Here is a 14,280-nt window from a genome sequence, read left to right on the forward strand (position 1 = left end):
TAAGAAAGAGCATGGCGATCACCTGCGACAAGTTCTAGAGACATTACGAAAAGTGAAGCTTTATGCGAAGTTCTAGAAATGTGAATTTTGGATCCGGAGAGTCGAATTCTTAGGACACGTGGTAAGCGAAGAGGGAATCCACGTGGACCCAGCCAAAATTGAAGCCATTGAGAACTGGTCAGCACCCAAGACACCTACAGAAATTCGCCAATTTCTAGGTCTCACTGGCTACTACCGCAGATTCATTCAGAACTTCTCTCGAATAACGAAACCTCTTACAACCCTAACCCAGAAATGCGTGGCCTTTGACTGGGAAGAGAAACAAGAAAGAGCACTCCAAACGCTCAAACGAGCCTTGTGCACCGCACCAATACTATCCCTTCCCGAAGGAATAGAAGACTTCGTAGTCTATTGCGATGCATCGAATCAAGGGCTCGGATGTGTCCTAATGCAGCGAGGTAAGGTCATCGCCTACGCCTCGAGACAGTTGAAGACACACGAGGTTAACTACACGACCCAAGATCTTGAACTAGGAGCAGTGGTGTTTGCGCTGAAGATCTGGAGACGTTACTTGTATGGAACGAAGAGCACTATCTTTACCGACCACAAGAGTTTACAACACATTTTCGATCAAAAGGAGCTCAACATGAGACAATAACGGTGGGTCGAACTACTCAGTGACTACGAATGCGATATTCGTTATCATCCGGGTAAAGCCAACGTAGTAGCAGACGCCCTAAGTCGGAAGGAATATTATGGTCGGAAAATCAAGTCATTGTCAATAACCATCCATTCACACTTGTCTAAACAAATTCAGGCGGCCCAACTTGAAGCCATGAAACCTGAAAATGTGATGAGTGAATCCCTCATAGGAATGGACAAGAATTTAGAAGCCAAGGGTGACGGAGCCTTATATTTCATGGATCGGATCTGGACACCGAAACACGGTGGTTTTCGAGACTTGGTCATGACCGAGGCGCACAATACTCGGTATTCCGTCCACCCAGGTTCAGATAAGATGTATCTGGATCTTAAAAAGCTATACTGGTGGCCTAATATGAAAGCAGAGATTGCTACCTTCGTGAGTAAATGCCTTACTTGCGCAAAGGTTAAGGTCGAGTACCAGAAGCCCTCTGGTTTATTGCAACAACCAGAGATCCCGGAATGGAAGTGGGAGCGGATCACTATGGATTTCATAACCAAGTTGCCCAAGACAACGGGTGGACTTGACACCATATGGGTCATCGTTGATAGATTGACCAAGTATGCACACTTCCTGCCTATCAAAGAAACCGACAAGATGGAGAAACTTACGAGAACATACATTAGGGAAATCGTACGGCTACATGGTGTACCTATGTCCATTATCTCCGATAGAGATAGTAGGTTCACCTCAAGATTTTGGCAATCACTACAACATTCCCTAGGAACAAGGCTGGACATGAGCACAACCTACCATCCACAGACCGACGGACAGAGTGAGAGGACCATCCAAACTCTGGAAGATATGTTGCGAGCCTACGTGATTGACTTTGGGAAGGCATGGGATACTCATTTACCCCTTGTCGAGTTTTCCTATAATAACAGTTATCACACGAGCATTAAGGTTGCTCCATTTGAAGCTCTCTACCGCTGAAAGTGCAGATCCCCTCTGTGCTGGGCTGAGGTGGGTGATACCCAATTAGCCAGGGGGCAAGCTTTCGACAGTACTCTCACCGGTCCGGAGATCATTCGGGAAACGACAGAGAAAATCGTTCAAATTCGTGAACGATTGAAAGCCTCTAGAGACCGATAGAAGAGCTACGCAGATAAACGAAGGAAACCTTTGGAATTTCAGGTGGGAGACCGAGTCCTTCTCAAAGTCTCACCCTGGAAGGGCTTGATACGCTTCGGCAAGCGTGGGAAGCTTAATCCGAGGTACATAGGGCCTTTCGAGATTCTTGTAAGAGTCGGCCCCGTAGCTTACAAACTCGATCTACCAGGTGCACTTCGTAACGTACATTCTACATTCCACGTATCTAACTTGAAAAAGTGTCTATCCGACGAGACTCTCGTAATCCCACTCGACGAGATCGAGACCAACGAGAGCCTCAATTTTGTGGAAGGACCAGTAGAAATCATGGACCGAGAGGTCAAGCAAACAAAACAAAGTCGCATACCCATCGTGAAGGTTCGTTGGAACGCCAAGCGGGGACCTGAATTCACATGGGAACGCGAAGATCAGATGCAACGCAAGTACCCACATCTGTTTCCCTAATCCACGAGTGTTTTCTTACTTTGAATTTCGGGACGAAATTCCCTCTAACGGGGGGATGATGTGACAACCCGATATTTCAACTCTTTGTAATGGCCTAATAGGTCAAGTATTGTAAACATTTTTGAGTTCTAAAATTAACTTTGATAATAAAATGTCCAAAAAGTTTCTATTTAAATTCTTCTATGTTTAGATATCATTAAACCATGATCGTACATAAAAAGAACGCCCAAATCCGACTTCGTATATTGAAGTTATGATTTTTCCAAGTTCAGCTTAGCAACAGACAACTAAAAACTCGAATCGGAGATCGAGCGACATTTGGCCGGAATGACCTAAACGAGAATCGAAGGTCTCGACAATGGTATTTCAACAGTAAAAAGTCTGGCAAAAACCGACGTCAGATAAAAAGTTATGAATTTTTAAATAAATTCCTTAATCACGTCATTTTAATAAATAAATAATAAAAATAATTTCGGAATTTGCCAACAGCATCTAAACGAAAGTTGTAGATCGTAGTCTCACCTTCGCGGGGATATAAAGAACGTCGAAAACGGAGTTCGTATGAAGGAGATATGAATTTTTGAAGTTTGATAAATAATTTATATATAATTTTTATTAAAAATGTTGGTAATATCCGAAGGGGAGTCAGCCTAGGGCCGAAGTACGCGCCGCGTACCCTCGTACGCCCTGCGTACTCGAGGCCACGGCCTCGGATCGTCCACGTCGCCCTATGCGAAGCTACCCGACCCGCCCCATCCGAAATACGTAAGCGATGATGTACGGGTACGTGCTGCGTACGCCAGTACGCCCCGCGTACGGAGGCAGTTCAGCCCCCTATAAAAGGGATGCGAGCCTTTCCGAAAAATTTGTTCATTTTCTCTCTTTCTCTCACGATCTTGCCTCGATTTTCGTGCCCGTTCAAACCCGAAGCTCTGGTCTTTTTGCTCAAGTCCCGAGAGTCGATTTTACTCCCGAGAAAAATCCGTTTCCCGAGACGAAACTTTGTCCGGTTTTCGATCTCGCTATCTTCAAGCTTCCAAGTGAGTTCATACCCCTTTATTCAACCTTTGAAATGCTTTTAAATGTTTTAAATACTTTATGGGGGGGAATACAAGTTAAACACTTATAGTTATTGCTTCGATCACATGTGATTAATAACTAGGAAACCAATGATTTTATCACTGTTCAAACTGTTTTACTTCAAAATGTTTCACAAACTCTTTTACTTATCAAATGCTTTTATTTACACTTTGTTTTACTACTTATAAATTGCATGCCCATATATGTATAGATATATAAGTAATGTTTAAAGGGCTTAGGAAGGCCATCCGCCCTATTTCCTTTTCGCGCACTGAGATGTGGTCTGGTGGGATTTCGGGTGACCATCCGAGGGTCGTTTCAATATTAGTTATATATCATATATACATGTATAGACATAAAAGTACTTCCATATTCATACTTATCAGCACATCATTAGTAAGTTACCATCGGAGTAACACAGGATCATACTACTACAATTTCTAGATCAACGAGTCATTTCATTCAGGAGTCAATACTTATTACTAAGAGAACATATACAACGATACTAGAACAAGTAACATTATATTACATATACACGAATACGTTAACAATTGTGATCCACTGTATGGGAGCATGTCTTAATTGTCATGATCCGAGTTGTAGCCAGAGTCTCTTGGAGGGAGAGCGTGACTTTGCGTATAGATCTATACTGGATTGACTATCCTACACCTCGTTGCTAGCTACAGTGGGACCGACAGGTCTGCAGGTGCCAAACGTCATACCTTATTCTTCGACTATACGTTGTCGTTGTTACCAGTCGATAGTATGGTGCAATTTATCACATGATACCTTAATATAAACCCGGTTAAGGTAGTTAGTACAGCAGTAGTTCCTATAAAACAAAACTACCGTACTACAATAATTTACCCATTACATTTTGGTGATAACCTCCCTTAAACTTTAATGTACAAACTATATTTTGTTAAATGATAGTTACAGTTGGTAAATTATACACTTTTACATCAAACGAGCATACAAAACAGTTAAGCCTTGGTAGAGGGCTACTTTAACAGAAAATATAGGTTTTTCTGAGAGATTCAAACTTTTACAAACACTTACATACATTTACAACTCATACTTGCGACAGGTTCAAACGTTTTGATAACAAACCTCGACACTAAAATACTTATGAATTCACCAGCTTAATGCTGATAAACTCTTTCAAAATAACTTGTATTCTCAGGTCATCAGTAGACAGGTACCGATGCTAGCTTTTGAGAAGATGGAGCGCATTCAAGACTCATCATACTATTTTGATTTACATTATATTTTTGGTGTCTAAAACTGTACGGAACACGCTTGTATTAAAATTTTATATTTAATGCAAATGGATGATGTTGTTTGCTTATTTACATTTACTGTGTTGTGATACTTTACATGACGTCCTCCGCCCCAGAACGTTTCCGCCATTCTTGGTTTTGGGGTGCGACAGATTGGTATCAGAGCATTATTTATAGTGAAGCAAGTATATCAACCCATAAAAGATATACTAAACTATAAACCCATTTAGGATTAAAACACTCTGACCAAGAGTCTATACTTTAAATACTAAAATAGTTAATTAAGTATACTAGTCTGCATTCATACTAAAACCAGTGTCACAATGACAAGAACAAAAGTATTGCGATTGTTAAATATCACAGGTAAGCTAGGGGATGTATGGTCAGTCCTGGGAATGGCATAGCCTGATCAACTATGCTGGTCCGAGGAATGCTTAGCATATGCCCTAGAATGGTTGTGATAGGTTAACAAGTCTAAAAACTTACCAACAATACCACAGGAAGATTAATAGAACTTAAACTTTAAAATACTATAGGTGTATTTTGTACTACTAGTTACACGTATACTATATTCTTATACCTCTCTTCTCGCGTAGATCTAAATGGCTGGATTCCAACACGGCGACCCATACTTTCCAAATAAAGGCAATGCCGGGTGGATCTATGAAGAGCCCGAAGTTGACCATCCAATCCCTTTGGATGGTCACCTCGCAGAAGGATTTTCTAATGGATCCGACTCCGAACCTGAAGTCAACAACCTACCGCTCGTCATTATCCGCAGAATAGCTTGTAATGTCGAGCAAGGTCGAGCAGCCATCGACCGGATCGTAGAGATTGATGGCAACTCAGGTGTCAACACAGTCCGCATCCGCCGTCTTGAAGAAGACATGGAACGGACCCGGAGAACCGATGAAACCCTACAGCAACGTCTGGTTGCCTCTCAAGCAGAAGTCATGGAACTTCGAGCTCGTCAAAGGACTCATGAGCGACACCTTCAAGAGGTGGTCCGTCAAATGAGAGACCTTAGGGTTCTCCCGAGGAATATTCATCGCCGTTAGATGATGTCTAGTACATCATTATCTTTAGGGTTAAGGATTAGCCTTTAACATCTGTGCTCTAAGTAGCACTTGTCTGTAAAATATTCCTAACTTTCAGTACTCTAATTAGGAATCTAAGAACTGTCAAACTTTTCTATATGGTATGATGTAAGACCTACTGTTAGGTCGATTTTCCTTGAACTTATTACATCAGTAATACCAGTATTATTGAAATCTATCTAAATTGTGGGAAAAATCTATACACTTGTGTTTTCCTACTAATATTTCTTGTTGTGATTTCAAACACTCATTCAACTGTTGGGCTATGGTTAGTTAGTCCATGTATCACTCTCACGTTGCTTACAAATTGATTCTTACCATTTTTCTTACCTTTATAAACTTATAGCTGAAAGATGCCTCCTCGCAAATCTCCCAGGAATAATCCTACACCACCACCTCCTCCGCCTCCGGTCATCGATACTGTAGCACTGAATGCTGCCGTAGCTGCAGCAGTGGCAACTGCCATGGCATAGTATCACTCTTCTGATGCCAGCAGAGGTGGAACCCCTGTGGAATCAATCCCGGTTGAAACCCCTGTGCGCTCAAGAGAGTGCTCTTACAAGGATTTCACCAACTGCAAGCCGAAGTCCTTTCATGGAACCGGCGGAGTCATTGCCCTCTCGCAATGGTTCGAGAAGACTGAAGCGGTCTTCGAAATTTGTTCATGCCCTGCTGCGAGCAAAGTGAAATATGTCGCATGCACCTTTGAAGGAAAGGCCCTGACATGGTGGAACGGCCACGTTAAATCTCTAACTCTCGTCGTAGCCAACGACATAGGCTGGGAAACGATGAAAGACCTCATGATTGAGGAATATTGCCCGAGGGGCGAGATCCAGAAACTAGAGCAGGAGCTTTGGAGCCTGACCATGAAGGGCACCAATATTGTTGCTTATACCGCCAGATTCAGCGAACTGGTGGCCCTCTGCCCTAATATGGTTCCCACTAAAGGGAAAAAGATCGAAAGGTACATATGGGGGCTAGTGCCTCCATATCAGGGGAACGTCCTATCATCAAACCCCGCTACCTTCGACAGTGTCAAACGACTGGCACAACGACTCATTGACCATGGGGACAAACCCCCCACAACAACAACAACGCTAGCCATCTCAGAACCCTCCAAACCCGCCGACACAAAGCGGAAACTCTGGGAGGAAAGGAAGAAGATGAATCGAGCTTCCAAAAAGCAGCAAATTGTGGCGGTACATGCTGCAATAACCCCTGTTGTTGGTGCTACTACTGCTCCGATAGGACAATATGCTGGAGGTTTGCCCAAGTGCAACAAATGTAGCTACCACCACAATGGCCCCTGCCATGAAATGCAGTGCTCTAACTGCCACAGGAGAGGACACACAGTCCGTTTCTGTAAATCTCCAGCGAGACCGATCGCCCAAGTCCCCGGCTCTGGTGCGAGCCCGACCTGCTATGGATGTGGCGAAACAGGCCACTATAAGAGGGACTACCCCAAGGCGAAAAATGCTGGCGGAGCAGGGAGGGTACTAGCGATAGGCCACGGGGAAGCAGTTGCTGACCCGACAGTGGTGACTGGTACGTTCCTCCTCGATAACTCCTAGGCATGCATTCTATTCGATAGTGGAGCGGAGCGAAGCTTCGTAAACCATAAATTTGCTCGCATGCTTAAGCAACCACCGCACGCACTCAAAGAACTATTCACAGTAGAAATGGCTAATGGAAAAACTGAAAGTACGAGTAGCATATATTTAGGTTGTACCCTAACTCTAGATAACCATTCATTCCCAATCGACCTCATGCTAGTCTCAATAAAAAGTTTCGACGTTATCATTGGCATGGATTGGTTAAGCCTTCATCGCGCCAACATCATGTGCTACGAGAAAGCAGTCCGTCTAAACCTTCCGTCTAACGAAACTCTTATAGTCTACGACGACAAACCCGGTGCAAGTCTTTGCATCATATCAAGTATTCAAGCACAGAAGTATCTGCGTAAGGAATACCATGCATTCCTTGCTCACGTCGTCGACACGAGCCTCAAAACGAAAGAACTAAAGAACATCCTTGTATTTTGCTGAATTTCAAATCTTTAAAAGTATGTTTTGTTAATTCGATTTTGGTATTAGATCAGCTTAAAAATAAGCCTTACATGTCTATGAGACCAAGAAAGAAAGAGGCAATGAAAAAACATAAGAAAGTTACTGTAGCTCATGAGATAAAAACCATTCCTGATTCTGAAGAACATGAACAAACCACAACTCCTCCTGTTTATGAACCTGAGAAGATCCCAATTCATGAAAATCAATGGTTTAAACCCTTCAAGTGGTAGTGAGTTAGTAATTACAACTTGTTAGAATAATCTATAACAAATTTAGAAGCTCTTTTTGATCATCTTATAGGTGTCTTTTATAAAGAATGTGACTTGTGGTTGATGATTAGATTAGGTTGAGGAATAAAGAAAGAGAAGATAATGACTGTTGGTTTTATATATTTTTAGTGGAAATCAACGGTTCCGCTTCCTGTTCCTTGTTATCTACTATGTTGTTTATCCATTTTTCTCCTTAAATCTTTTAAGCAAATAGCACCAAATAGAAATAATCTTACCTATTCCCAATTTACCCTTGATGTAATCATAGTTTTAAGTTATTGGTTGTCACCAAACAATGATTTCTGGTTTTATTTGGCCTTTGTGGACATGCACACGAAAGGTTTTTTTTTGTTTGTGGGTACATGTTGGCAAATTTTGTATCATATTATTTCTATTTTCCAAGTGATGTCCATATTAAGGGTTTTTTTTAGGTAGACTTATATTAATTAGTATCAACTTTTTTTTAAATTAAGGTTTTCCCACAACTTTTTGAACGGAGAAAACTAGTACCTGTTGTGATTTGTGTAAAAGAGATAGAGAGATGCTAATGATCTTATCATATGTATTTTGTTAAACATGGTCACTAAAGCTAAAATTAGAAACATGGAATACCTGTTGAAAACTAATAATGCCTTGTTAGCAACCAGTTAACTAGTTAACAATCTCATTAAAGAAAATGACATCATGTGTATTTTGTTTTAATTAGTAAGTTTGCTATCCTTAATTATTAAGTTTGACATGTTTTTGTGTTGTTGTTATTGTAGGTTTGATATCCAAAGCATAAACTATTTGACCGGCTGAAGGTGGGTTACAAGCCACAAAAGAAAACATACCTAATACCTTCAAATTCACTACATCAAATGAAGAGATATAAAAGCAGGGCTAAATTCAAGAAATAGCATTGTACTTTGAGAAATTAATAAGATATAGCATTGAACTTTCATAGTTTTGTAATAGTTAATTACACTAGCAATATTTTTTATCTCAGTACTTTTTAATTGTAATATATATAATTTTTGTCCATAAAAAATATATTTGGAATTAATTATATTTATAATTGTAATATATACAATATTTGTCCATAAAGAATATATTTGGAATTAATTATAGATTGATCCCTGTTTTTTACATTTGGCACTTATTAAATTTACACTAATTACTATTTGGTCATTATACTTTTTAATTTTGCAATTATTACATGTTGGTCCCTAGACTTTAAATTTGCACTTATTATAGTTTGGTCACTGGTTTTTAAATTTGCACTTATAATAGTTTGGACCCTGGACTTTAAATTTGCACTTATTACAGTTTGGTCCCTAGTTTTTAAATTTGCACTTATGACAATTTGGTCCCTGGACTTTAAATTTGCACTTATTACAGTTTGGTCCCTAGTCTTTAAACTTACACCATATATACAAATTTGCCAACAATGCAAAATTCATGAAAGAAAAAAATATCAAAATATTTATTTATGTCACATAATAACAAAAAAAAAAATCCATCAATTGAACCCTAATTAAGAACATTTGCAACTTAAGCTAACAAAATTATCAAAAAGACCAACTAATTACACGAGCTTTTTTTATGTAGACCCCGAAAATCCCACATCGCCATGCGATTTGTTTTGTTTCCACGTTTCCTAAAATGAATAAAAAATTATTTTCATTGTTAGTATTGTCATTTATTTAAAAAAAATAATGGAAATTTAAGTAACCTTTTAGAGGTGGCTGTTTCAATTTGATCGAAACTTTGAGATGCTGGATTTTTACATGTTTTTTGACGGTGTCCATACTCACCACATCGTGGACACTTGTGTCTTCTTTTAGGCTCATCCGATGATTTAATTCTATTTTTTCTTAGTCGTCCAGGTGGGCGTTTGATAATAGGTGGATATATTTTCTCCCCATTTTTTTCCGCCCATTGATCCTGTCCGGGCATCGGAGCAATTTGAAAAGCATATGCAGATTTAAATTTCTCTATAGTGAAATAGGGATCAACATATTTGTCCTGGTTAGCATCCCTTATAATAACAATAAAAGTCGTTGCATGTACACATGGTCGACCCTGAACTTGCCACACGCGACAACTACATTTTCTTTCATCTAAGCTGATCTCCCAACGTGTTCCCTTGTACTTCACTTCAGCTTGATTCTCACAACTTCTAGTAGTTTCATATTCACCTAAGTTCTATATGAAAATTAAAAACATATATATATATATATATATATATATATATATATATATATATATATATATATATATTATTGAAGTAAAAACTAAAACAAATATAGTCATTCAACTTAATTATTTAACATGTTTACCTTAGCGATGTCGTTGAGATGATTTTTAGCAATAGGAACTAATACGCCATTCCATGTACTCACCAAATTGCTTTTTTTTTTTATCAAACCGTTTCATAATCTTTTCCCTAATTGCGTCTAGGAGATCAAGCACAGGTTTATAGCGCAAGTTACCAATCCAGGAATTAAATGTTTCTGAAACATTATTAGTGATGTAATCACACTTGGAAGTAGTTCCAAACTTGTTTCTACTCCAAATTATTTTGTGATTAGTATTTAGATATGCAATGGCATCTTCATTTTTATCACTAATTTCCTTTAATAACCTATCATGCTTGGTATGACGATAGGTTTTCGCAACAGCCCATATTTTGGTGTTAAAAAGTCACCACGAAAGTCTTTCTTGAAGTTGCTATATAAGTGCCTTATACATTCTCTATGCTTAACATTAGGATACACATTCATGATGGCTACTTCTAACCCTTTCTGCATGTCCGATGAGATAACAAGACCATTTGGGGTTCCAATTGATTTTTTGAGTGAGTCAAGAAACCATGTCCATGATTGTGTGTTTTCTGATTCAAGCTCACAATATACTATTGGAAAGATAGAATTGCTACCGTTAATACCAGTTGCAGCGGCTAGTACACCATTAAACTTTCCTTTTAAATGACAAGCATCAAGACCAATATACGGACGAAAACCAGCAACAAACCCTCTAGAACAAGCTGCTAAACAAATAAAAAACCTTTTAAAAAGTTTCTTTCCACCAACTTTGTCAAAGTCAATTTCCGCAATGTTTCCTTCGTTCCTTTATAGTAGTTCTTCTCTAAATTCGTCCATCTTCATGAAAGAGTCTTCCCACTTCCCATACATGTCGGTATAAGCTTGCTCTTTCCCTCTAAAAACTTTTAGGTACGGCACGTCAACATTGTAAGTTTTCATAATCCAATTTCTAAGCTCATATGGAGAGACATCCCCATCAGATTTCAACTTGTCAGTTACTACATTAGCAATCCAACCTTGAGTGGCACGCTTATTGCTACCTTTGTTGCTTCGAGTGCAAGTATGTACTTCTACCATTTTCTTAACCTAAAAAAAAGAATTAAATAGACATAAATATATTTTTAATATAAAGCATGTTAAATATAACTTAACATATACACTTACTTCAAAGGTAACTTCATCTTGTGTAATAGAAGCATGAATTCTCCACTCACACTTTAGGTTTTCACATCTTGCTGTGAATCGTGTGGGGTCACTTTTCTGAATGTAGTAGTTAAACTCATTTATGAATGCAAAGAGGTTCAAAGCTCTCCTAAAATCAACCACATTTTCAAATTTTGAGCCGACTTCCATTCTTATACTATTCTTACTAAATGAGTTAACTTCATCATCATCATTCACTATACCGTCTTCATTATCAGAACTGAGATGACTAAGATAGCTTTCTTCACTAGGACAAAGGTCTGCATCATACTCATCGTGTGGTTCATCTCTGTTGGCACACGAATGGTTAGCATGAATATTGGAGCCGAGGTTATTCTCTATTGTCACATAAATGGTTACTTGTTTCTCGCTTCCATACATGCTAAGCATAGCCATGAACTTTTCATCAGAATCAAGCTCAATAAACGATTCGTCTGGTGCATACTTGTCAACATAAAGAATAGAAAATTTTGGGTTGCTCATTGATGAATAATGCTTTATCACTTCTTCGTGTAGTTGACTTAACTTGTATAAAACTGTGTCTATGTGGATACATTTTTGAGAGCCAAAATAATATATTTGCCTACAACTGTTCTTCATTAGCCGAAAGTAACCCCCATATTTTAATTTTAACTTGAACTTGGATGTTGGTATACGCCTGAAATTGAAACTAATTAGAGAAACAATCATACAATTTTGTAAAGGTTTAATAAATTAAAATTAAGATATTCACATAAACATACTCGATCACAGGGGATGTAGCCCTGCTTTCCCATATTGGTTTTGATGTGTCTTGAAGGGTAATATATTCTGTTTGAGAATGATCTTCGAATATTGGTGTGTATCGCATCTATAACGGCCTAATTTTAAATCGACGATAAGAAAAACAGATATAAACGTATAACAAATACCAAATGTATGCTTTACAATTCACAAAGAATATTCAATTCAAAAAGAATTCATATTGCACATTAGTTCATTACTTGTAATCAAACATTCAATGACAAAGAAACGAAGAAATAATATGCAAAACGATTTTAATTCAACAATAACAAAAAACATATAGAGATAACCTGTTGATTGTAATCACATTCATTTTTCAAATTATATCATCAATTGTAATAACATTCAATGATTAATTGACAAACAAACCCAACAAACAACCTAGTGATTGTACCCAATTAGCCAACAAATAATATGCAAAACGGTTTTAAATAATCATGAACAAAAAACATAGAGATAACCTGTTGATTGTAATCACACTCATATTGGACATTATATCATCAATTGTAATCACATTCAATGTTTAATTGACAAACAAAGCTAACAAATAACCTACAGATTGTATCCGATTACACATGTGTTGATCACGCATTCTCAGGTTTTAAGTTATTCATCCGTCCTAATCATGAATGTAATGTTCAATTCACAAACAAAGCCAGAAATTAACCTGAATAATCGTCCTGATTGCAACAAGGAAGAGGCGACGACGCTAAAAAGAAGTCAACGCTGTGTTTTTTTTTTTATCGACAAAACTTCTGCGATCACAGCAACAGGAACATGTAAGGGTTTATGCGATTTAGAGAGTAAGGGTATTCTTGTCCATTTAGTTATTTTTTTCATTTTTAATGATTTTAAATTGTAAAAAATTCTTATTAAATAGTAAAATCTATTTAAAAATTAGATTTGGGTAAATATGATATTTTAAAACATTAAGAAGGACAAATATGATATTTAGGGTTTGGATCGGGCAAATACAACATTTAGATTTTTAGCAGGGGTATATACGAAATTGTCCTAGCAGGGTATATACGAAATTGTCCCTGTGTTATTACCCGATATTCCCATAACAAACGGTTGTGAATCCAAATTGGAGGGTTTTATAAAACAAACAGAACAGGACAACAACAAGCCGACAAGGATCCAAATCCGATTATACCCATCTTTACATGATCAAGTCGGGTCTTAATCAGTCGACATAGGTAGACCTAACCTATCATAATTGTGGAGAAGATTTCCAATTCACTGGGGGAAAAAGCGAATACAACATTTATCATGAAGAAGATCTCCATGGCCATGCTAATGATCACCTATTGATTAATGGCTCCATCGGTTCCTATATCGAAGGCATACTAGTCCCTATGAATGTTACAGCTGTTACAGTTTTCATCTAATTTGTGTCTACGCATCATACAATATCTGTATCACAAATGCATCAAATTCAAATATGTAGATCGGATAGTCAGCTTCAGTGTATTTGACGAAGGTTTGCTCGAAAATCTAGGGTTCTTACTTCTTAGAGGTGATGAATTGAATAAGCACGAAAAAGAATTGTTTAGGTGTATGTTTAAAGAAGGATGAAAAAACCCTGATGAGAGGCAGAGCAGATCGATAACTGAGCCCAAAGCACGGTTGCCGCCGTCTACTTCCCTCCGCCGATTCGCCGCACCCTCCATTTTCTCCGATTAGATGTGAGGTGAAGAGGCGCATGTAGGTAAAGATAAGCAAATTACACACTCCTATTTAAAAAAAAAAAAAAAAAAAAAAAAAAAAAAAAAAAAAAAAAACTTCCAATTTCAGTCATAATTTTTAAAATCATGAATATAAAAATAAGCAAATTACACACTCCTATTTTAAAAAATAATAATAATAATAATAATAATAATAATAATCCTATTTTACACACTCACACTTTTGACAATTTATATTATTTCCTTTTGGT

At 38.0% G+C, this 14,280-nt stretch overlaps 1 protein-coding gene across 1 annotated transcript; it reads right to left on the bottom strand.

Annotated features, from left to right (window-relative positions):
- Nucleotides 1-10,643: 10,643 nt before the first annotated feature.
- Nucleotides 10,644-14,034, bottom strand: LOC145008595 (uncharacterized). Its single transcript, XM_078967183.1, has 5 exons — nucleotides 13,926-14,034; nucleotides 13,009-13,096; nucleotides 12,302-12,418; nucleotides 11,520-12,216; nucleotides 10,644-11,441 (listed from the first exon to the last, which is right to left on the bottom strand). Exons 3-5 carry the CDS (start codon nucleotides 12,406-12,408, stop codon nucleotides 11,163-11,165), a joined length of 1,083 nt encoding a protein of 360 aa, XP_078823309.1. The 5' UTR covers nucleotides 12,409-12,418; nucleotides 13,009-13,096; nucleotides 13,926-14,034; the 3' UTR covers nucleotides 10,644-11,162.
- Between the last annotated feature and the right edge of the window lie 246 nt (nucleotides 14,035-14,280).

This window comes from Lactuca saligna, chromosome 8 (genome assembly GCF_052625555.1).
Source record: "Lactuca saligna cultivar CGN05327 chromosome 8, ASM5262555v1, whole genome shotgun sequence".
NCBI classification, from domain to species: Eukaryota; Viridiplantae; Streptophyta; class Magnoliopsida; order Asterales; family Asteraceae; genus Lactuca; species Lactuca saligna.

Excerpts from the sequence above, each read along its gene's own strand:
- LOC145008595 (XM_078967183.1), bottom strand. The coding sequence starts at position 12,408 with ATGCGATACACACCAATATTCGAAGATCATTCTCAAACAGAATATATT. Across the intron at positions 12,217-12,301 it reads GCTACATCCCCTGTGATCGA|GCGTATACCAACATCCAAGT; the intron begins GTATGTTTATGT and ends TTTCAATTTCAG. Across the intron at positions 11,442-11,519 it reads AAGATGAAGTTACCTTTGAA|GTTAAGAAAATGGTAGAAGT; the intron begins GTAAGTGTATAT and ends TCTTTTTTTTAG.